This window comes from Mastigoproctus giganteus, chromosome 7 (genome assembly GCF_048544385.1).
Source record: "Mastigoproctus giganteus isolate SK-2022 chromosome 7, ASM4854438v1, whole genome shotgun sequence".
In the NCBI taxonomy this organism is placed as follows: Eukaryota; Metazoa; Arthropoda; class Arachnida; order Uropygi; family Thelyphonidae; genus Mastigoproctus; species Mastigoproctus giganteus.
The window spans coordinates 142,985,794-143,010,816 of NC_143581.1; the positions used below are offsets into that span (position 1 = coordinate 142,985,794).

At 36.0% G+C, this 25,023-nt stretch overlaps 1 protein-coding gene across 1 annotated transcript in view; it reads right to left on the reverse strand.

Moving 5' to 3' along the window:
* The window catches only part of LOC150083240 (leucine-rich repeat-containing protein 49-like), a 494,942-nt gene that overhangs the window by 69,655 nt on the left and 400,264 nt on the right, over positions 1-25,023 (reverse strand). The window contains exon 15 of the mRNA XM_090377128.1: positions 73-255. Within this exon, the coding sequence (XP_090233254.1) occupies positions 73-255 (183 nt within the window). The remainder of the gene's footprint in view (positions 1-72; positions 256-25,023) is intronic.

Consider the following 25,023-nt stretch of genomic DNA (forward strand, 5'->3'; position numbering starts at 1 on the left):
CCACTAACAATTTATCATCTATAAGGATTACATTCATCATCAGACAGAGGAGAAATATTAATTTACACTTACTGCATTGCCATTAATATATATTAAAGAAGGTCCTAATCTGTATATAGCATATGATTTCCAAAGTGTCAGCTGTGTGATAGGATTACCTCCTTCTTGTACTGTCAGCATTTGAAGACCTGAGATCTGTCCAAGAGCATTCAGTTGAGGAAGGATTTGAAGATTGGTGCATTCCAATATCAATGACTATAATAAATATACAAAAATTACATTGTTTTCCAAGTGTCTGTGTACAGTTTTTTTGAATACTCTTATGTTAAATTAAATTTATCCAACTGCAAAACACAAATGTTATTGGCTGGTGCAGCAAAAGCCTCAGGCTTCCTTGCACAAGCTAATAATAATAATAATAAATAATACTATAATAAAAAAATCTAATAACAACACTATATTTTTAGATAATGTAAAGGGCATTTAAATAAAATTAGCATGGCACTAAATTTATCAGCAGCAGGTACAATACAATGACACACTTATCAGAACACAAATTAAATGGATATAGTAATAGAGTAGCAGTTCCAAATATTTTCTGAATCACAATCCTTCCAACCCCCTCCCCCCAACTCAATTTAAGCAGATTTAAGAATCCCACGGTGCATGGAATGGAATAATGATGGATAATTTATTACATACATAAATAAGTTTTATTAGAATTTACAATATCTAGATTTTTGGAAAATAAATTGAATGACACAAAACGATGCAACAAACTTACATTACTCTGGAACTAAGGGCAATAATTTTAAATTATGGAGCAGGGAAGGTTTAGACTCAATTATAGGAAGTCTTCCAGTAAATTTGTTGATTACCTGAATAATTAAACTTCATGGGTAGTTGAAGCTCAAAGCTTTTGAAAATTCAAAGGCAATTTATTTTTCAGAGAAAATCTATGTTCTGTGAGTTTGGAGTCAGAGATAGAATGGATAGTGACTGGTTTACGCACATGTTCAGATTGGTTTTGGAAGAGAGACTGGGAGAATTATACATGGCAGTTCAGAAGAACAGCACCTACTGGAAGTATCTACAGTAAAGACACAGTAGAAACTGAATGTCTATGAGGCAGTGAGTGGAAAGACTTTGCAAGAGATGAGCCATTAATTAAACTGACTGCCATCTTCTGAATGGAGAGCAGAAGCCTGAGAAACATTTTGGGGCTATCACTCCAGATGCAGCAACTATATTTTATGGTAGGATGGATTTGAGATTTGTACATAACTAGCTGTTTAGAAAAAAAAAAAGTAAAGGGTTTTCTTGATGCAAAGGATGTTTTTATTTTTGATGTTTTTATGCCAAGGGGCCAAGGGAGATTAGAAATTGGGGTAATCAAAATATGATCTTACCTCAAAATCTGAGTATTATCAAAGATGAGCACGGGAGTAATAGACTCATTTGTGTGAGAGAAATAAGACAAGGCTGAATTTTAGAAGGATTGAAGCTAAGTTTTCTTCACCTCACTGGAGAATTACCTGGAGATTGTCATTTAAGGAATTGGTGGTGGTGGATATTCAAGAAATTGAGACTATTTACAAGTTTTGCAAGATAAAGTAGGCTTTATCTTTATCTGTAGATGCAATAGAACCATCAGTTTGAAAGAAAGGTGGGAGAAGCAAGTTTTCTACTCTTACTCTGTTTAAAATTGAGTTTGGATTGGTTAACTGTTTTACAAATATCACAAATACTAATGTATTTGTTTTAATTTATTAATGTATTGTATAATATATTAATGTATTGAATTTGTTTTACAAATACAGCTCACCCTGATATTTGCACTATCTTGCATTGCATGCATATTTATTTGACATCTTGTCTGTCAATGCAAGCATGAAAATTAATTATGTAATAATTTATTTTGAGAGAGAGAGAAGGCAAGCTAGGTCATTGATTTTATACTCAATCCAAAAAAAAAAAAAAAAAAAAAAAAAAAATACAGGAAGATTATTGCCTTTTCTCTGACCAAAAAATTAACCATCAAAAATTAAACAATAATGCTTGTTGTGAATGTTTCATTTCAATAAACTTTTATTTAATAACCTTTGAGGTTTAATTTGTAATAACCTATGTTTTTATTTTTGATGTTTTTATGCCAAGGGGCCAAGGGAGATTAGAAATTGGGGTAATCAAAATATAATCATTACAGCACTGGAAAATAACGTATATTATTTACTAATGCTATAACATAACATAGGTTACAAATCATGGCATTGGCAAATAACCTATGTTATTTACCAATCACTGCAGAATATACACTGTTTACATTTTGAAAATGGTTAAGTATCGACAACTGATAACTTTTACACTATCCCTGACTGTTATAGGAAAATGTGCATGGCATTAGTGCACATTTCTACTACGTGGCATTGTTTTGGAATGTACATTGCACGTTACAGCAGAATGGGCTGTACTAATGTATATTTTTGTTATTAAAATCAAAGTGTTTGAATAAAAATGATGTAAAATATAAATTAATATATAAAACAAAAATGTATAAATTAATCACATTTTATAAAGGTTAAATTGATGCTATTTAGGTGATAAGTATACGTATGGGCATAGGTATGTCAAAATGAAACAATAATGAAATTTTCTAATTTTAGTTACTAAGTAAAACAGAGCAAGAATTTAAAATTATTGTAATATAAAATCTGAAGTCCTAATATAGTTGGAATCTTGAAAAATCAAGATTCCAACTGTAACAATCATTCAAAAATAAGAGGGAATAAATGTAAAATATCCAAACTTTCTGTAAAATGGCAAAATAATTACTTTAGTTTATCCATAACTTAAATGTGGATGATGCAAAGGCAATATCATATTTCCATCATTTATTTCAACTTTGAATATTAAAAACTATTTTTGCTGCTACTCCTATTTTTCAGTTATCAGCAACCAACAGCCAAACTAGCTCCTGTTGATTGGTTACCAGATGTACTATTGTGAATTGACCAACAGGTTGTTATTGTACAGGTTAAGGCAATAACCTGTTTTATTTTTAAGTTAGCAAACTAGGTTTGTCATGAATGCCTCAACTCATATTGTGGAGGCAGATCGATCACTATGCACTTTAAATAAAAAGCACTGCCAATAGAAATATCTTGGTATTTATTTAAAATGTATTGTATTACCCAAACCATGATTTAAATCCTGCCTGGGATATTGTAATTGGGTAAGTAGGTTTGTTTGTTTGTTATTTGGTTTTTAGGAGCATTAGCAACTAAGGCCATATTGCTCTGGGGATATGCAGGGATCATTCCCTGACCTTTCCACATCCTCCCTATTTGGTGGTGAAGGGCTCGAACCCCGGTCTAATCAAGAAGAGTGTGCTACGCACTGCTCCTTCCCACCTGGCTACGGAGGTGCCTTGGGTAAGTAGGCACCATGTTGTAAAACCTCATATTGTAGTGTACATTTAAGTCTGTAAACTACAAACTCACAGGGAATGATGCATTTGTAGCAAACCTACTTTGCTCACATCTACATACAAAACTGAGGCTACTGCTACACTGCACTAGAGTAACAAAGGAACTGTCCTTTTTCTTTGATATTATGCTAAATATAAACAAAAATTGTTTATATTTAGCATAGGCTAAATATAAACAAATAAAAAATATAAACAAAAACAATATGAGATTTCAGGTAAAACAGATTCTCTTTCTCATTCAAACCATCCATCTGTTTTTGCCAGTACTAAATAAAATTATGATCTACACATGCCATCATGGGCACTGGCAGCATGGTGGTGCAAGTGCACCACCTTTGGATTTCAAAGTAATACACAATTTTTAATATTTTCATTAATTTATTTAAACATTAAAATAATACAAATTTTACGAAAAAAAATTCTACATGAAAAGTTGGCTCGGCTGTGTATGTAATGACTTAATTAAGATATTGCATATATTTGAAAATTTGGTGAATAAAAAATTTATTCCCACATGCACCACCTTGCAAAATATCCTGCAGTGCTCATGCATACCATATCAAGCAAAATAAAAACCAGGCAGAGATGTCAGAAACAGATGTAATGAAGTTTTAAGCTGCATCATGAAACACTAAAATAAATATAAACTTAAAATATATGAAGGCACTCTGGACTCTTTTGCAATGTTAAAAATTTTATTATCTTTTTTAACTATATTGATTGTTCATAAATATTTTATTTTCCTCCATCTGCGGTGATGATATAAATTTATCATCAAATTCACACACACATTATAAATCTGATTGTGTGATGCTTTACTCTTTTTTAAGGCATCACACAATCAGATTTATAATGCGTGTGTGAATTTCAATATGCTTAGTGGGTCATGGAATCTTGTATATTTTCATGCCCACTCTACCAAAATTTGATACCACACTTTGGCATTTACTTCTGAAACCTCTGGACTGAAATATTAATTACATTACTTAATGAAATTCCATGCAGTTTTAGAGTGAATGCTTCAAGCTACAGAAAAATATAACTATAACAGAAAAATTAAAATATAAGAAAAAATAATTAAGAAAATGTACGAATGATGGACACTGGTGTTCAAAAGTCAAAGTACAACAATAAAATCTCAAATATCAAGAAAAATGCATATTTGATAGAATTCTATCAATTATTTTGTGGAATACAGTCAAAGCTCTATATAATAATCCCCTAAATAGTCATTATATCAGAATGGTGTTATATCAATTGCTCATAAAATAGCATTAATTTAATGATAAATTGGCCAGCCCCTAACGACACAGGATGTTAAAAAGAGGATCGCTATAAAGAGCTTCGACTGTAATAGTATTAGAAATGGCCACATGGTGCAAGGAAGATATGGCTTATGCTGAACCATCCAAAAAAAAAAAAAAAAAAAGAAAAGAAAATAGACAATCTATACTTTCCCTCCTCCTGTAGGTAACTATCCAGCTGACCTTTGAATTTCCCCAAATTGTCAGTCTCTACCGCCCATGTAGGTAACTTATTCCAGTAATTTATAACTCACTGGCTAAAATAAAAGTATTATTATTATAAAAAAATGGAAGGAATGTGGAATCTGATCTCATGTGGAAGGAATAGGGTACCCCTATTCCTTATTCCTTCCACATCAGATCAGATAACTAAAGCCTCATTGAAAAGGCATTTAAAAATTTCTCCATTTTCAGATGGGATATGAACCAAGTCCAACCCAAATGAGGGTGTTCAAATTCTGAAAGTTGCAAGTGACAAATCCATTATACTATCATGGAAGCTTATGAATGTGATCTAGGAATTTCCACCTGGTGAGGCACTCCATTTGATAATACTTTATGGCAGCAGTGGTGATATTGTTGTAAATACTTTTTAACCTGTCACTAGTGGGGCCCCCTCAATAGCAACACATACGATGGCACAGAGCGTAACAAACCCATCATCTATTTCTCTTCATGAAAAAAGGTTTTTGTTTTTTAAGCTTCTGCTTTCAATATACCAATGCTTGACATTTTCATACTGAATTGAAATACTTATTAAATGCAATTATTTATTTTTGAAGCACAGTGTGTGGCCCATAGTGTCAGAAAAGTCCAGCCTATTTTCCATAACTGATGTCTCCAACTCTGACCAATTATAACTTTAAACAGATAAAATTAAATTACAAATAAAATACATAAAATTGACTGTAAAATATAATAAAATTTAAAATACAATTATATGAATATATTAAAATATATAAAAATATTATGCATTAAACCTGTACTACTCTAAAACTGAAGCTTTCGGCAGCATCTGCCGCCTTTCTCAACAATTCATGATTTATTGTATTTTAAATTATATTTTACAGTCGATTTTATGTATTTTATTTATTTATTTTATTTGTAATTTAATTTTATCTATGTTTAAAGTTATAATTGGTCAGAGTTGGCAGAATCAATTATGGATAGATTTCCTGACCACAGAGGCCTTTTTAGTGAATTATAAGCTATTTTCAGCAATATTATACTCTGGTATCTCTTCAATCCACTGTTTTATTTGGTTTCTTCCATTGAAAACTGAGAAATTCTGTTTTCTGTAATCATTTGAACAAAAAAAAAATTATAAATCAAGTTTTATAAAAAAAAAAAATACATATAAAACGCATGTGTTAAATGGCATCTTGTGCATACTTATTGCAATTACTGAAGTGCACAGGCTTTATGACAGATGGCAGCACCTCTGGTAGTTGCATTCTGGCTTTGTAGCATCTGACTGAAGTACATGCAGTGGCTTCAACTGTCACACTCTCTGGGGATTTTTATTTATTGACTGGCTGACCAAAAAGCACAACAGAGAGGGGTTTTACAAGTATTTGCAAAAAAAAAAAAAAAATTAAAAATATGTTTTAATAAAAAAATAAAAAGTTCTTAAAACTTGAAAAAGAACAACATTCAAACTAATGCATGTGCACATAAGTATATTCTGCCATTTTTATTAAATCATTTCCAAATATAATGAAGTAAAACTTCAATATTTTTGGAAGTGATTAAGCTGGTAACTTTTAACTGGTTATTAATATGAAACAAATAATTTTCAGGTGGGACTGTAAAGACACAAACCACTGTATACAGTATAATAAACGACAGTGTTCTAGATGTCAAAGCATCAGTCCTCACTTCAGAAGGAAAAATTGGATCAACATCTAATTATCAGTTTATATTCTGTATACCTATGGGAAGGCTGCAAGCTCAATTCTGAAATCCCACCTCCAAAAACCCAATTCCTCTTTGATGATAAATACAATAAAAAAACAGATTAAGACAAAAACTACAATCTAATATTTAGCATAGTTTATATATACAGAGGTATTGTTTCTGTGGGGTATTGTTTCTGTAAACCTAACTATTTATCACTTTCTATAAGGTGATACAATCCTAGAGGGTTGTGTGATACTGGTCTGGTGCAGAAAGTCGCAGTTTCAAATAGTTCAATAATGAATATAACTATAAGAATGTGCTTTGTTGTATCAAGCAAAAAGAACATATAAGGAGATCAGTTCCTTTAACCAGGAAGAGATGTATGAAATGCTTTGAGTCAAGGTTGGAAATGGGCATGTACCTGAAAATGGCCAATCTGTTCATATCAGTGAATGTAACTAACCCAAAAGTAGAATTCCATGCACGTGATAAATGCTTTATTTTCAGATGGGCTTGTAAAATCAATTATTTGTTTGGCCAGTCACATTTGCATCCATCTAAAAGAATCATTAAATTATTAAATTATTAAAATAAATTTATAAGACATGAAAGGGGGTTACATCAGTGTTCAACAGTTGCTTTGCAACTTGATATGCATTCATTTTTTGAAATCCAGTATGTTTTAGAATACCACTGAACCAAACTATCCAATCATTTTCTTTGAAGAAAGTTAACGAGGATCTTATTTGTTGCATGGTGGGATGAGAAGGAGGGGATTTATTTTGTGCAGCAGTTACTGCACCTAGAGGCTTTTTTTTTTTGATTTTGATTTGGTAGTTGTTGGCGCATCGGCTTCTGTGACCATATTGCACCTCCCAAGGTTTTTGCAGTACTTTGATCCAAGCCCGAGGCGGGAATCGAACCCGTGACCTTTGGGTTGCCGGGTAGGTACTTTACCCACTCGGCTAGCCCGGCCGGCCACCTAGAGGCAATAAAAATATGGTCTCATAATAAATTAGGCAGATTGCTGATATGGTTCAGTACTAAATGCACTGCATACACAACTTCCAGCTGTGTATGCACTGCATTTAGAGTGGAGATGGAGAAAGCCACAGTTAACACCTACTGATGTATCTTTTTTCAGTCATAAGTGTATACCTGAAGAAAATGAGACTTGATTAGTAGATATTCTGCATGCAGTTATTAGATATTAAGATTTGGTAGAGTGATCAAGGAAACTTTCCCAATAAACCACTTTTCCTTTGCATGTACAGGCAACCCCTATATAACATGGTACTTCTACAACATAGTTTTGTTCTAACACAATTGATTACCCCAGGGGCTCACATCTGGTGAGTATGGGCTTGGCAAACCCAGGGTCCTGAGCTGGATATCATCATTCTTCTCTTTCTTGGTGATTCCCTTCTACTCTCTTTCTCTCAGGGTAACGTGGGAATTTTTTTTTTGGCTGGTGCAGCATAAGCCTCAGGCTTCCTTGTACCATATGGCTAATAATAATAATAAAAAATTGCAGCAATCCTCACACAACATGGTACTTCTACAACAAGGTTTCACACTAACGGGGATTCTGGAAATCTCGCATAACTGTATTTTTGAGCTTCTGTGCTGGGAAAACCTTGCTATTATGTTAGATGTAATTTTCAACGTTTCCATTCCTTTTTGTGAATTCCTGCTGTTGACTTGCTAGTTGTTATCGGCTTCATGGTAATTTTCTAAAGCACACACATTTCTGGAGGTCACTACCATAAAACAATAAAAATAATTTTCAGTTTCCAGTTTATTGGTCTTTTCTGTTAGTGTAATCAATTATTAAGGATGTAGAGCTGTTGGAACGAGTACAGAGAAAGGCAACAAGATTATTGAATGGAACAAAGGGTCGCTCTTATGATGAAAGGCATAAGTTTTGAAAATTACAGTGTCTGGTGACTAGGCACCTGTGAGGTGATCTGATTAAGGTCTATAAAGCCTTGAATGGTTTGAGCATGCTCAATGCTGATGGGATTCTTCCTCTTGCTCAGAATAATTGCCTGACAGGGCATAAATTCAAATTGAAGAAAGACAGTTGTAGGATAGATGTGCAGTAGTTTGCCTTTAGCCAGCGGGTGGTTGATTGCTGGAACAAACCTCCATCTGTCATTGTAGAAGTTGATAGCTTAAACAGATTCAAGGCAGAACTAGACAAACATTTGGAGCAAGTGGATGGGTGAAATGAGAAGGGGGTGTTTTTTTTTTGATGCTATATAAGCTTGTTTTCTTGCATCATGTGTCCTTGCTAATGCTAATTATAAACGGGTAGTAAACTCGATCATCTTGCATTTGCTATTAGTACCGATTGCTGGAATTCTGTGGGTTTTCACATTATTATGGTGAAATAAATGTGTTTCCCCCTCCATGAAATATTCAATCATATAAAAAACATAAATTTTCAGAAACTCATTACTCTGTATCTCACTTGAAACTTGTGCTTGCCCTGTTCTTTGTTATTAATTGCCTATCATTTTTACTGTTTTAAATTTTACAACCAAAAAAAAAAAAGTCAGTGAACAGAAATACCAATTAGTATGTACGTATTACAGTACGTATTAATTAAGCTATGTATGTAAGCATAAATTTATTTTTATTTTGCTAACTGGAAAATATTCTTCCGATTTTCACGTATCATTTAAAGCGGGGGTCCACTGTATTTTGTTGGGAGATCCCTGGGTTTGGTTCTGTGCTATTGAACTTGTGCTTGTTGAACACCAAAAAAATAACTGTGACTTCAAAGAGTGCAGTTCGCGACTTTTAGAGAGAGCACAAGGTACATGAAATATAGATGCTGCAGAAGACATTATGCTTAGCAGCGATGAAGAGGAAGAATTTTAAATGAACATACATTATCTCACATATAAGTATCACAGTTTGTAAGGTAAGCATTTGTTCAGTTATTGCTATTTAAGTTACTACTATAATAAAATAAAGTTAAAATATTTAGTTATTACTACTGTAAAAATTAAGTTTCAGATAGTTATTAAAAAAAAAAAAAAAAGGCATATTTTTGTTAGCTTTTGGGAATGTAACCTCCCTTTTTTTACTGGTTCTTAGCCCCGTATAAAACGGTTTTGCAGAAATGGAACTACTGTGTTATACAAGGGTTACCTGTGTATAAAAATAAGCTTTTGAATGGTGATTCTCTGAAAACTTCTAGGACTAACCTAAAGTTTTTTTTTTTTTTTTTACACCACCATCACAAGGTGCCTCCATGGTAGAGTTGCAGGTGCTATAATCTAAATGGACCATAAGGTTTGGTATGATAATCTAAATGGGACATAACGATCTGTATTTATTAAGGACTGATACACCCTGCTCAACATAAGGTGAACTATGGTGTATCAATTAGCAGCTCAGATTACAATTGAGAAGATAATATATTCAGTTTATTTAGACAAAATCCATTTAAAATATTTTAGTATGCCAGCAGATGCAAAGAACAGATTTATTTTTTGTTGGCTGTGGACTGTGCCAGGTTTGTGTTAACACTTAGTATCAGATTAATTTACTTAATTTCTGTGCTCTGCCTATATAAATTTAATTTCAGAAGTTTTGTAAAGTTAATTCTTGTAAGATATTTTCCTTTTTGTATTTTGTAAGTTTAAATTCTTTAACTTAGCAATGACTGCATTGCTATGTACAAAATGGAAAAAAAAAAAAAAAAAAAAAAACCCACCTTGGAAAATTTAAATTTACCATCGAAATCATATAAGTATGAATTTTAATATTCCTTCAGTATGGTTTTGACTTTCAATCTGCAGCCCTGATTTTGTTGGAATTTGAGAAGTATGTAGAAAAACCAGATATGTGTTCTGTATACGCCTAAGTGCTTGTTCATGTAACAATCAGCTATAGCATTTGTTGAGAATGTCACATGTTTGTAATAAAAATGAACATCACAGGTCAGAGAATTATAAATCAATTAATAGTAGACATCTATGCTCCTCTATTTCTACAAGAGTGTAGATATCTAATATAAATTTATTTTTGGCTTTGATTTCATATCTTAAATGTCAGGGTTTCTGTTTGAAGTGTGTTAGATAGATTATAATTTGCTGGTGGATAATTGCAATTTGGATTATGAGTTTTTGGACAACTGTTGTTTCACTGTTGTTATGGATTTTACATTCTTTGCAGCTTAATGTGCAAGTGGAATTTTTATTTTAATTTTTATAATCTTCTTGTGCTAGTGTTAGGCTAGCACAATTTGGCATGCCAAACACAGCAGTCACAATAGGCCACTGATATGACACAAAACTTCTGAAAACACCAGCACTTCAGTTTTGCATTTGGTTGTCATTATTATCCACAATACTAAAAAATAAAATAGTAAACCTTTATTCTTACATCAGTGTACAATATTATTCATTTCATCTGAGATTTATTGTTGACTTTTATTTGTGATCTGATCTGATTGCAAAAATTCAATGAAACATGGGAAAGTGGCAAAAGCAAATCTGGCTCTCAAATTCTTCGATTAAAAAAGATCAAGTTATTAAAAATATATTTTTGCCATATACAGGGTTGTTAAAATTAAAATATCCCTATGTAGAGGGCTCTGTAGCGAGTTCTAAGGCTCACACTGAAGAGAAATTTGGACAACAGGTAAAATAAAGAAAGCACTCGCCATTTATTTGGGAAAAAAAATTAGTTACAAAATTTGTCACATATGGCACTGTGGCAATGAAAATCACTTGAACAGCACTACAATTGTTCAATGTGTCCTCCATTTTGGTCAACAACAGTTTCCATTCAAAAAACATTTTCTACAGCAGAATGTAACATGTCAACTGGAATAGCCAGCACATGATGTCTAATGCTGTCCTTCAGATCTGCAAGAGTTTGACATCTTTCCCGATACACTTGGTTCTTCAAAAAACTCCACAACCAAAAAGTCGCATGGGGTGATGTCTGGTGATCGGGGTGACCAAGATGTGGTGGAAACAATGGCTGATGACCCATTCGTCTGTAAAATGTTGCTTAGCAATCTTCGGACACAATGGTGGATTTGGGTGGCGCACTATCTTGCATGAATATGGTATCCTGAAAGCACCCACGTTGTTGCAGCTCTGGTATTGCAAAATTTGCCAACATTTCATAATATCACTGTCCAGTGACAGAACAGGTGCGGGGTCCAGTCGATGTTACCTGATCAAAAAAATATGGCTCAATCATGTATGTGGCCGTAAATCCACACCACACTGTCACTTTTGAAGAATGCAATGGGACCTCTTGGATAACTTGATGGTTTTCTTTTGTCCAAATGCGACAGTTGTGCATATTCACATGTCCATTTAAGCAGAAGTGGGCTTCATCACTCCAAAAGATGTTCCATGGCCAAGTGATATCCACTGTCATTCGTGCCAGAAACTGAAGTGCGTATGTGAAATGAATATCTGCATCACCAGCTGCTTTAGCATGTGCATCTTGTAAGGATAGTACTGCAACACCTGACGCATTACTAGCCTTACAGTGGAATATGGCATATCCACTTCCCGAGAATCAGCTGGCATACTTGCACTACCACATGGAGATTGACTTGATAAATCCATGACAGCCATAGCCACAACTTCAACACGAGAGGAGTCCACTCGTTTTCAACCTCTACCTGGTTGAACACCAAGATGTACTGTCGCTTCAACTTTCACAATCATTTAGCAGACAGCACAAACAGTCATAGGTCCACTATGTGCCTTATGCACTTCTGACGCCAGATTTCTTTGATAGTTGCAGCTGCATTGTTGCTGTTCTGACAGTACAGCTTCACTAATAGTGCCTTTTCCTTCAAATTTGTTGGCATTGCTACTATAGTGCAGGCAAACATCTACTGTATGATTTTGAAGAGACTGCTTTGCTTTTATACAGAACAGTAGAGCTGAGTAGTGGTGCTGTGGCAATAACTTACAATTATGTAAATAAAGTAAGTTATTTGCATAATCCTAACTAATATAGTTACACGCCATACAGTGACAAATTTTGTAACTAATTTTTTTTCCCAATAAATGGCGAGTGCATTCTTTATTGTACCTATTGTCCAAATTTCTCTTCAGTACGAGCCTTAGCACTCGCTCCAGAGCCCTCTACATACGGATACTTTAATTTTAACAACCGTGTATACGGTTAAATGATACATGTGATATCTCTGTGTGCATTTATATCTTATGAAAATATCTATTAGCTATTGTGATGATTTTCAATCAGTACGATGTATTCATTATCCTGGTTTAATGTTAATTTATAAAAAATACATTAAAATAATAACTATTAATTAATTTATAATTATTTAAAAATTAATATATATAATTTTTTATATCCACTGTACTGTCAAGATAATGAATACATTAAGAAGTATTACCCAATTTTAAACATTATTGCCCTCATTCCAAACATTTCCATGGTATCATGGAGGACTCACATGTGCCAGAAGGTGTGACTTTCAGGAATTCCAGCTAGAGGGTTTAGTTTAAATAGTAGCATAATCTTTCATCTGCTTAATTTCTGTAATGTATTATTTTAAAATTTAATTAATGAAATATTTTGTAAAGTTTATTTTTTAACTTTATAATGGTTACTACAGAATCCACTTTGAATGCTCCATCACAGGATATCATGATTCAGACAAGAATGGATGCTAGTGACTCCCCTATGTGTCATGAGTTCATTGCTCACACAACTTGCTGCAAGTATTCTAAAGTCAATCTAATAAATAATCATAGTTCAACACATGGCTCTCTCCTGTGTCAAATGAGAGTAGGAGTAGTATACTGATCTAAAATTAATCTTTCTGCAAGAAGAAACCAGTTCACTGAAGAAATGAGTTGATGCCCTAGACACAAAATTGACATTTTGGGATTTTATAATCTAGTGGCCAGGCAGATGATGCACTCCGGATTCAGGTCTCCAAGAGGATGATCAAGTGCAGACTGCTCTGGCACAAAAATACCTAGTTTTATTGGGGCACTATTGTCAGAAACAAGAGGGTCAACGTTTTTTTTTTTTTTTTTTTTTGTATCAGTGGTAAGTGGGCTCTAAACCTAGTATGTCTTCCAGAAGCTAAAACTGTAGTGGCAAAACTACCATACCACCCGTTCCATCATGAGCCATCCATGGGGGGGATGGCTCATTTGGTACGGTTGTTACAAATCATGTGGAAGCCACCTTGTGGAAGCAAGGGAAATGGGTGGAATTTATAGTTTCGCCTTGGTAAAACAGATGATGTTACCAATGTTACTAATATGTTGTCAAGTTTAAGAAGAGGTAAGCAGAGAGCATTATTATTCATTTAAGAACTAACAACATTAATTATATATATTGATTTGCTGAACAAATAATAATAGCAATAATAATATTCCTTTATTTACAAATATGATTAGTTTGTTTTTTTTTTTATGTAAACCCCAAACATGAGAGGTATTAGAACCTATAGTACTTAGTGCCATGCTTGGGTTGGAGGCTGAGAAGACGAAAGAAGACATTTGTTGACATTGGACTTGAACTTCTGTAGACTGCAAATTTCAGGAAATACGTATGAAGAAAGGTTGTTCCAGAAAACGGCAGTTGAATGAATAAACGAAGAAGATGAAAAGTTGGTTCTGTGAGTTTGAAGTTGGACAGAAAATGGATGTTGGCTGGTGGCGGCACGTGTTCGGACTGTTTTTAAAGAGAGAGATTAGGAATTATAGAAGCCAATTCAGAAGAACAGTGCCCATGGAAGCATCTGTAGAAGAGGCATGCAGCAGAAACAGTACGTCTATGAGACAGCGCGTGGAGAGACTCTGTTAGAGATGAATCATTAATTAACCTACCTGCCTCTTCTGAATGGAGTCAAGAAGCCTGAGAGAGGTTTTGGGGGCACCACCCCAGATGTGGGAACAATATTCCATGGCAGGGCGGATTTGCGATTTATACAGAGTGAGCAGCTGTTTCGAAGAAAAGTAATACCGAGAGCAAAGAGAAAACCAAGTTTTTTAGATGTAGACGAAGCAATATTTCTAATGTGCTTGTGCCAAGAGAGATTAGAAGTCAGGGTAATCCCCAAAAGAGATATATCATTTTGTCTGGAAATCGGAGTGTCACTAAAGATAAGCATACGAGCAGAAGAATCCTTTTTGCGAGATATAAGACATGACTGAGTTTTAGAAGGGTTGAAATCAACTAGGTTGTCTTTGCCCCACTGGAGAATTACCTGAAGATTGGCATTTAAGGAATTGGTAGCAGATTTTCAAGCAGTTGAAGATGATTGAGCAGGGCAAAGTTTCTCAAAACGGAAAGTGGAATGCAATGTGCTATCATCGGCAAAACTATGGATAGGATTTCCAGTCAATGGAAGAAGGTCATTAATATACAAGAAGAAAAGAGTGGGGGAAAGAACTGAACCTTGGGGGACACCGGCATTAGTGGAGAAGTTAGAAAACAGAGAGCCATCTACCATCACTATCAGTGAGCGATCAGAGAGAAAACCGGATAATCAATTACTAAAAACAGTTGGCAGACCATGAGATGGAAGCTTGTTTAGAAGACCTTTGTGCCAAACACGATCGAAAGCCTTCGAGATGTCAAGAGCAACTACTTGTGTTTCACCGAACCTTTCAATTGAATTAGTCCATAAATGAGTAACATAAGCCAGAATTTCACCAGTGGATCGACACTGACAGAATCCATACTGACAATCGTTGATCAGACAGAAGGTTTCTATGTAGCTTAAGAGTTTGCAGTCAATTGATTTCTTCATTACTTTAGAAAAAGTAGAAGTAATTGCAATGGGATGATAATTGGATGGGGGGGGATTTGTCACCATTTTTTAGGAACTGGACCTTTGGAATAAGAAAGTGAAAAAGGTGGCAAAGAATAGGAGTAAGTTCAGGAGCACAGGTTTTAAGAACAAGTGGAGAAATGCCATCAGGACCTTGAGCTTTCTTATCATCAAGTTTCGTCAAAATCCTTCTGACATCTTTTTGACGGGAGACCACAGGAGGCATTGAATGGAGCGTGTTGGGAATGGTGGGAGGTGTTTTACCAAGATTATTAATACATGAGTTGGAAGAAAAATGGGATGCTAGCAGGTCAGCTTTATCCTTGGCTGAAGTGACAACAGAACCATCTGGTTTGGACAGAGGTTGGAGCAAAGATGGGCAAAAGTTGCAGCCAATAGCTTTGGCAAGAGACCAGAATGCTCGGCTACCTTTAGGGCAAGAAGCAAGTTTTCTACTCTAACCCTGTTCAAATTCTAGTTTGGACTGATTAATAACTGCTTTACAATTGTTGCGAGCTTTGGTGTAGGCAGAAAATGAAACAAGCCAATTACGATATGCAACATACTTCTCTTGAACAGCCTTAGCACATTTATTGGAAAACTAAGGTTTAGATAAAGGACGAGATTTTAAAGTGGAGTGTGGGATAAAGGATTCCATTCCTGCAAGAATAATTTCACTGACATGATCTGAGCAAACGTTGTCATCAGAAGTTTTGAAACAGTAATCCAACCAAGGAAAAGAAGAAAAGAAATCTCACAGGTCATCCCATTTTGCATTCTTGAAATGCCAAACAACACGAGGTTGGGAATAGTCATGAGATAAAGGCTCCATTGGAGAAGAGACAATCATCAAGTTGTGATCTGAAGTGCCTAAAGGACTTCTCACTTCGACCGTGTACTTAGAAGGGTTGTTTGTGAGAAAAAGATCAAGTGTGTTGGCTGTATGATTAGGATTGTCTGGTATTCTTGTAGGTAAATGAACAATCTATGCAAGGTCATTAGTAATTGCAAAAGCCTCAGCATCTCTACCAGCTGGGTCGGTGTGACTAGAAAACGGAAGCCAGCTGGAGTTATGAATGTTAAAATCACCAAAGAAAATTACCTCACTCTTAGGAAAGTTGGACTGGAGAAAGGTAAAGACAACAGATAAATTTGACAGAATGAGGTACAGAGATTTTAAGCCAGAGAAGATCAAAGAGAGGAGATTCCAAATTGCCAAGTCTCTGACACGGAATATCAGAACGGACACATGCACAATTACCACCTTTGAGGCGATAGGAATCATACAGCGAATAATTTTGGCATCTGAGATGAGCAGTAGTTGAATCAACCGATAACTGAGATTCTGTCAGAAAAAGTACATGGGGTTTGGCAGACTGCAAGTGGAAATGGACATCGTTGAGATTAGAATTGAGACCACGTATATTTGTGAAATAAATTAGGAAGTGCTTGGGAGATTTAGATCTTTTTCTGATAAGCTTGCTCTATTAGTTTGATGATTCTTTTTGTATTCAACAGTAAGAAAAAGTGGGTGGAACATGCTGTTTGAAGTAATGAAATTTTTGGCTATGGCGTACACATGTTAAGAATATGCCCAGATCCTTGAAATAACGTGGTCTAGACAATGCTCCCCGCATACACAATACTCGGACTCCCTCCAGTCACTATCTGGCAGAGTAGAGGTAGCAAGATTATACACTAGCTGATCCGGAAGCCTCCTAGAGAGTTACCAATAGGTTCGGTCCGGTGTACTAAGTAGCGGCCGGCCTGCGAATACAGTTTTAGAGCTGTACCCTCGAAATGTAAGGAATATTGGATTTCGTCATGATGTTCATCATAACCTCAAAAGTCATCAATCATACTGCATGATGGAAGATACAGGGAAGGGTTGACCAGAACTTAGCTCTAGAAACTAAACATGGGTTCCACCATTTCAAGCCTCCAATAAGCAAAGTGGTGGTATTGCGCCGGTTGATGAGAGTCATCTACCACCTAATATTGCCTAATAACATAAAGGGGCGGCATTCCTTCATGTGGTGTGGGCGCCACACCTCGACCCCTGCTTACGTGTCTTCACATAAATTAGTTACATAAATATAAGAATTATTTTAAAAAATATTTGCACCGAGGCACTAAAGGCAAGAGGGATTTTTGTGGATGAAAAACTCCAACTATTTATTGTTACATACGATGCAATTTTTGAATTTACACTGTTACGTACATAAAAATAAACTGTGTCATTAACAAACTTACCCAAATCAGTAGAGAAATTGTTAAGTAAGGACAAACAGGAATGTGGAAAACAGTGATCCAATTTTTTTGCTCTTCTTGTTTCAGCAAGAGAAAAGGGCCTAAATTGATTGCACTTTTTGTAATTTTCCCAAAAGCAGCCAAGAAATTCGACAAGCTAAATATAGGAGCATACGGAGAAAATGCTGCAAGTTGGATCACAATGTATTTGTGTTTGTATTTCTATCAAGGCATGATAGGAGAGCCATCAAGCTGAAAGTCTAGTAGCTTAACTCAAAGTTTGAGGAGCTTTTTTGAGGAGATCTGCTGGGCCACTCAACTTGAGTGGCCCAGCAGATCAGAATGACTTATTATGGGGAACTTTAATCTCCAGAGACCGACTGGAATTTGTAGGCTTGTCACTCATCTTGTAGTTGGGCATTTCTGGATTTGCTGGATGACTGCTTTTTATATCAGCATCTACAGATGCTAGATATTAACAATCTTCAAATAACTTTGAAGATTGTTAATATCTAGCATCAGAAACCAATGGCAAGCAGTGATCAGAGTATTGAAGTGGGATTTGGTTAAGGAAGTATCCACTGTAAAAGGAAACAGGAAGGTTTCCATTTTCACAGGGAAAATCACAAGGTTTCTTAGACATTATTCAAACTATTTTTAGGAAGGCTAAATGCTTTCTTGTTTATTTTGGGTGCTACTAAGCTTTTTCCAACAAAAAGGTACCTGAGTACAGACCAAAATGGATGACAAAAGAGTTGATGACATCAAATTATCAGTGGACCATGATCCTATAGTTTGTTATTTGGTTTTTAGGAGCATTAGCAACTAAGGCTATATTGCTCTGGGGATATGCAGTGGTCATTCCCTGACCTTTCCGCATCCTCCGTATTTGGTGGTCACAGGCTCATTCCCGGTCTAATTAAGAAGTGTGTGCTACACACTACCACTCCTGCCACCTGGCTACGGAGGCACTATGATCCTATAGAAAATATATAAATTAGACTGTAATAAAGTTACTCAGGGAATTAGGTATGCCAAAAAACAGTAGAAGGGAATTTGTTGCTTGTGTTAGCAGTAAAAGGAAAAGAATTAACCATATACTCTACTTGTAACGATTTTGATTCTCCAGAATTGATGCTGATAAGCTAAATAAATATTTTACATCCATGTTCACAGGCTAAAAGTTTAATAGTATTAGCTAGAGCAGTGGTCAAACTAATACTAATAGGGAGTTAAATGATTTTATGGTAACTGAGAAGCAACTAGAATCAAAGTTATTACAATTAAAAGTGAAAAATGCACCAGGAGTTGATGAATATATCCAATTTTTTTTTTTTTTTTTTTTTTTTTATGAAAAAACCCCAAACACGAAAGGTATCAAAACCTATAGTACTTAGTACCATGCATGGGTTGAAGGAGAAGTATGGGGGGAGGGGGGATGCCGGAAACTTTGCTCTAGAGACTAAACATGGGTTTCACCACTTCAAGCCTCCAATAAGCAAAGTGGTGGTATTTCACCGGTTGATGAAAGTCATCTACCACCTCTAAATTTTAAACTGAAGGAAGCAACAAGAAATGAAAGCAAACCTTTAGTTATTATAATGAGAACATCCTTGGATTCCAGTGAACTCCTTACAGATGTAAGATGTTAAAATGTTCCTCCTATTCACAAAGATAGCTTCAAAGGGCAAAATGAAAATAAAGGACTACATAAGCTTCCCTGGCACAGACGTCAAATGACCAAATGACTGACTGCAGCATAGCCACTTCTGTGCTAGGGAAGATAATGTAGTTCTCAGTTAAGGATGCAATGCAATACATGATCATTTGATTAGGTAAGATATATGGAAATAATAGAATGGCTCTACTAAGGAGTGATCATATCTAACTAATATGATTAACTACTATGAGGCTGGTAGAAAAGAACCGCAAAAAAGGAACAACTCTGACATAATTTTACTTAGCTTTCAGTCATGATTTCCTACTACCCCACATGAATGACTGTTGCATAATTCAGAGCATTGTGCTATTAAGGGTGAGTTACTAAGGCAGTTATCCCAAAAGTAATGAACACAAAAACAGTTAATTTAAAATGAATTTATTGTATAACATAAATTAGATTAAAAACTTTCAACCTAGTCTCCTTCACACCTTATGACAGTTTCCCAATGTTCAAATAATTTGTGAATATCATTTAAATTACTCAAAGATGAAACTATGTCAGAGGTAAAAGGTTTTTGTTTCGTAAAAGTGACTAGAGTGGTCTCAGATAGTTTTTAAATTCTATACAATGGGACAAACTGATGATGTTGCCAACAGCAAATTCTAAATGGGAAGCATTCAAAGAATTAATCTAGGAAGCTATTAGGCTTTTCATATAAACTAAGAAATACTGTTCAAGGTTTAGGCTTAAATGGATATCAGATGAATTAATGAGACTGGTGGCAAACAGTAAAGACTTCTTTACTTATGTAAACTCTAGAAGGAAGGAGATTAATTAGATTGGTTCACTTGATATCAATAATTGGATTGTTGATGATTCTGCTCAGGTAGCCGACAAACTGAATGAGTATTTTGCATTTACATTCACAAATGAGGAATTAGCATTAGTTGAGGCATATGATGCAAGAAAGCAAGCTTATACAGTATCAGCCAAAAAAAAAAAAAAAAAAACCCCTCCCATCTCACCCATCCGGTGACTCCAAATGTTTGTCTAGTTTAGCCTTACATTTATTTAAACTGTCAACTTCAACAAAAACAAATGGAAGTCTGTACCAGCATTCAATTACCTTCTGGCTAATGGCATAAACATCCACAGATCTATTCTACAACTGACTTTCCTCAATTTGAATCTATGCCTCCTCAGGTTCTTAATCTGGTCACCTTACACATGCCTAGTCTCCAAATGCTACAACTTCCAGAACTTAAGCCTTTCTTCGAAAGCACACCACTTTCTTCCTCTCACCAACCTTGTTTGCTCTTCTCTGTACTCATTCTAGCAACTCTATATCCTTCCTAAAATCAGGCCTCCAAAACTGTATGCAGTAATGATGTACCTGCTCTGGCAGCCCATCGATATCACTGATAAATACGCAAAACAACAATGGGCCCCATCACCGAACCCTGGGGGACTCCACTAATAACATCAGTCCACGTAGAGTAGTGTCCATTTATTACCACTCTTGGCCGTCTCCCTCTCAACCATTCCTTTATCCATTGCAGTAACTTGCCCTTAATGCCATACCACTCCAATTTGTACAGCAGTCTTCCATTTGCAACAGTATCAAAAGCTTTACTGAAATCCAAGTATATGATATCAAAATTATTTTTTGCATCCAGTTCCTTTGTGACCACATCATAGCATTCAATTAAATTGGTCAGACAAGACTTCCCCTTAACAAACCCATGCTGTGTCTGAACTATTACTGCTGTCTCGTCTAGTTGATTCTGTATAACCTCTTTAACCAGTGACTCCATTATTTTTCCAGGAACACAAGTTAAACTAACAGTTCTATAATTATTTGTGTCACCCTTTGAATCCCCTTTGTGAATTGGGGATACATTTGCACATCTCCAGTCCACAGGGACCTCTCCTGACTCAAGGATGCTCTCATAATTAGGCTAATGGTTTGCTTACTTATTTTTCTGCCTCTTTCATTATGACTGGATAGATTCCATCTGCCCCAGGTGAATTTTTTATGTTCAACTTTAACAATTTCTCCTCCATTTTGCTCTCAGTTTTAACAAAATCACTAAGCTCCCTGTTAGAGTTTGATAAACTTCTAGCATTCTCCACCTTGAATAAGTATTTTGCATCTAAGAATGTAGATGCAAAATACTCATTCAGTTTATCAGCTACCTGAGCAGATCATCAATAGTCGAACCATCTATGTTAAGTGGACCAATCTGATTCATCCCTTTCCTTCTAGAGTTTACATGAGTAAAGAACTCTTGGTTGTTTTTCTTTGCGTCCTTTGCCAAAGATTTCTCGTAATCCGCCTTCGCTTGCCTAACTCCTTTATGACTTGATTACAGACTAGGTTATATCTGTCATAGGCTTCTGTGTCACCTGATAATTTATGTGTATCCCATGCATTTTTCTTCTCTGCCATGAGCCTCATTAATTTATCCGACATCCATTTAGGCCTGAACCTTGAACAGTATTTCTTTGTTGGTATGAAAAGCCTAGTAGCCTCCAAGATTAAGTCCCTGAAGGCTTCCCATTTAGAATTCACTGCAGGTAACATCATCAGTTGATCCCACTCTATAGAATTTAAAAACTGTCTGAGACCTTTGTAGTAACCTTTACGAAAACAAAAATCCTTCCCTGTACCCTTGATGGTAGTTGCATCTTTAAGTAAATCCCACATCAGTACACTGTGATAACTGCCAATTACTGGTTCCTTTATTTGCAGATTCTTAATGCATGAAGAATCACTACTGATAATCATATCAAGTGAATTACTCCCTCTAGTTGCCTGTCAAACATGCTGCTGAAGAATTTTAACTTCCCAGATATTGACTGGAACTTTGGATTGATCACTCACACAATAGCAAGGCTTTTGTGGATTTATTGGGTGAGTGATCAATCCAAAGTTCCAGTCAATATCTGGGAAGTTAAAATCCTCCAATTTAAGACAATCTGATTTACTTGGCCCACTATACTTCTCTGTACAGTTGTTCATTATACTTATCAGAATCATTAGGCCTATAACACACTCCTACTCTCAATTTTGCTCTCCCAGTGCTTATTTCACACCAAACTGACTCAATATTGCACTCTACACCTGGATGCACTTCCTTAGATTTCATGTGTTTCTTTAACAGCATAACCCCTCCTCCCTTCCTACCCTGCCTATCCTTTCTGCACACACCAAATTCCAATTCTGCACTGCTTATAAGGCGCCTCCATAGCCAGGTGGGAAGGAGCAGCGGTGCGTAGCACACGCTTCTTGATTAGACCGGGGTTCGAGCCCATCACCATCAAATACGGAGGATGCGGAAAGGTCAGGGAATGACCACCGCATATTCCTGGAGCAATATGGCCTTAGTTGCTAATGCTCCTAAAAACCAAATAACAACAGCACTGCTTATATCTGTGTGACACCATGTGTGTGATATCCCAACAATATCTCCATATGATGTCTTGAACAGCGCTTAAAAATTCATTAGATTGATTTGCTATATTTCTAGCACTGGTGTACATGCACCTGTTCTTAATCTTAGTTACCCTGACATGGCCCATGTATTCATTTATTTCACGATGACTCCCAGCAGCTCTTGAAGTCCCCAATGACTTGCTCTCTAGGCTGCTGCTCATTTCAATAGAAGCAGTGCAACAATCACTTCTGCCTCTTACTGCTGCTACCATTAATCTTTTAGTCTGTGAACCTCCCCAATCTATCAGTTTTCCGAGGCAAAGTTAGGTGGGGGGAAAACTGATAGATTAACACAGACTAATAGATTAACAGTAGCGGTTGGCAGAGGTAAAAGTAATTCTTGCACTACTTCTATGGAAATGCAATTGAGCAGCAGCCTGAAAGGCAAGGCAATGGGAATTTCCAGGACTGCTGGGAGTCATATTGACTGGAATTTGTGGGTTGGTCACTCACACACTGGCAAGGCTTTTGTAGATTTATTGGATGATTGTTTTCTATGGCAGCATGTTTGAGAGGCAACTAGAGGGAGTAATACTCTTGATCTGATTATCAGTAGTGATTCTTCATGCATCAAGAATGCATCATGCATAGTGGAACAAGTAAATACATGGGCTGTGTTAGGGTAACTAAGAGTAGAAACAGGTACATGTACACCAATGCTAGGAGTATAGTTAATAAATTCGATGAGCTTGAAGTGCTAGTCGAGACATCAAAGGCAGATACTGTTGGGATATCAGAGACATGGTGTCACCAGACATAAGCAGTGAAGAACTGGAAATTGGGGAGTACAATGTGCACAGAAAGAATAGACAGGACAGGAAGGGAGGAGGGGTTATGCTGTTAGTTAAGAAACACAAAATTTAAGGAAGTGCATCCAATTGATGTGGGTGAACAATGGAATGTTGAGTTTGTTTGGTGTAACATAAGCACTGGAAAAGGAAAAATGAGAGCAGGTCTGTGTGTGGGTTAGCATTAGCATTAGTAGAGGCATATGATGCAGGAAAGCAAGTGATGCACCATCAGCCAAGAGAAAAAAAAAAAAAAAAAACCACTTCCACATCACCCCCTCCGTTAGTTTGAAATACCTGTACAGCTGAGCCTTAAATTTATTTAAGCTATCAACTTCCACAGCAAGGGATGGAAGTCTGTTCCACCAACCAACTACCCGCTGGCTAAAGGCAAATTTCCGCACATCTATCCTACATCTGTCTTTCCTCGATTTGAATTTATGCCCTCAGGTGATTATTCTGAGCAAGAAGCAGTATCCCATCAGCATTGAGCATGCTCAAACCATTCAAGGCTTTGTACACCTCTATCAGATCACCTCGCCGGTGCCTAGTCTCCAGACACTGTAATTTGCAAAACTTAGATCTTTCTTTGTAAGAGCAACCCTTGAGATGCGCAAATGTGACCTCAATCCACAAAGGAGGATTAAAGGGAGACAGGTAATTACAGACCTGTTAGTTTAACTTCTGTTCCAGGGAAATCAATGGAGGCACTGGTTAAAGAAGCATTGCAGGATCATCTAAGATGACTTCAGTTACAGCTCGGACACGACATAGGTTTGTTAAGGGGAAGTGTTGTCTGACTGACTAATTCGACTGGATACTATGATGTAGTCACAAAGGAACTGGATGCAAAGAATAACTTTGATATCATATATTTGGATCTTAGAAAAGCCTTTGATACTGTTCCACATGGAAGATTGCATCACAAATTGGAGCAGTATGGCACTGGAGGCAAATTGCTGCTATGGATAAAGGGATGGTTGAATAGGAGAAGACAGAGTGGTAATCAATGGACACTGCTCTCCGTGGACTAATGTTATTAGTGGAGTCCCTCAGGGTTCAGTGTTGGGTCCATCGTTGTTTTCTGTATTTATAAATTATATTGATGATGGTATATCAGGCTTAATGTCCAAGTTTGCAGACGATACGAAGGTTGGCAGGGTTGTTAATGACACTAATGACAGTACACTGCTGCAACAGGATCTAGAAAAGTTGAGCAGATGGGCTGAGAGGTAGCAAATGAAGTTTAACATTGACAAATGTAAAGTACTACATGTGGGAAGCAGTAATCCCAGAGTAATGTATCAACTCTGTGGTACCACACTAACAGTGG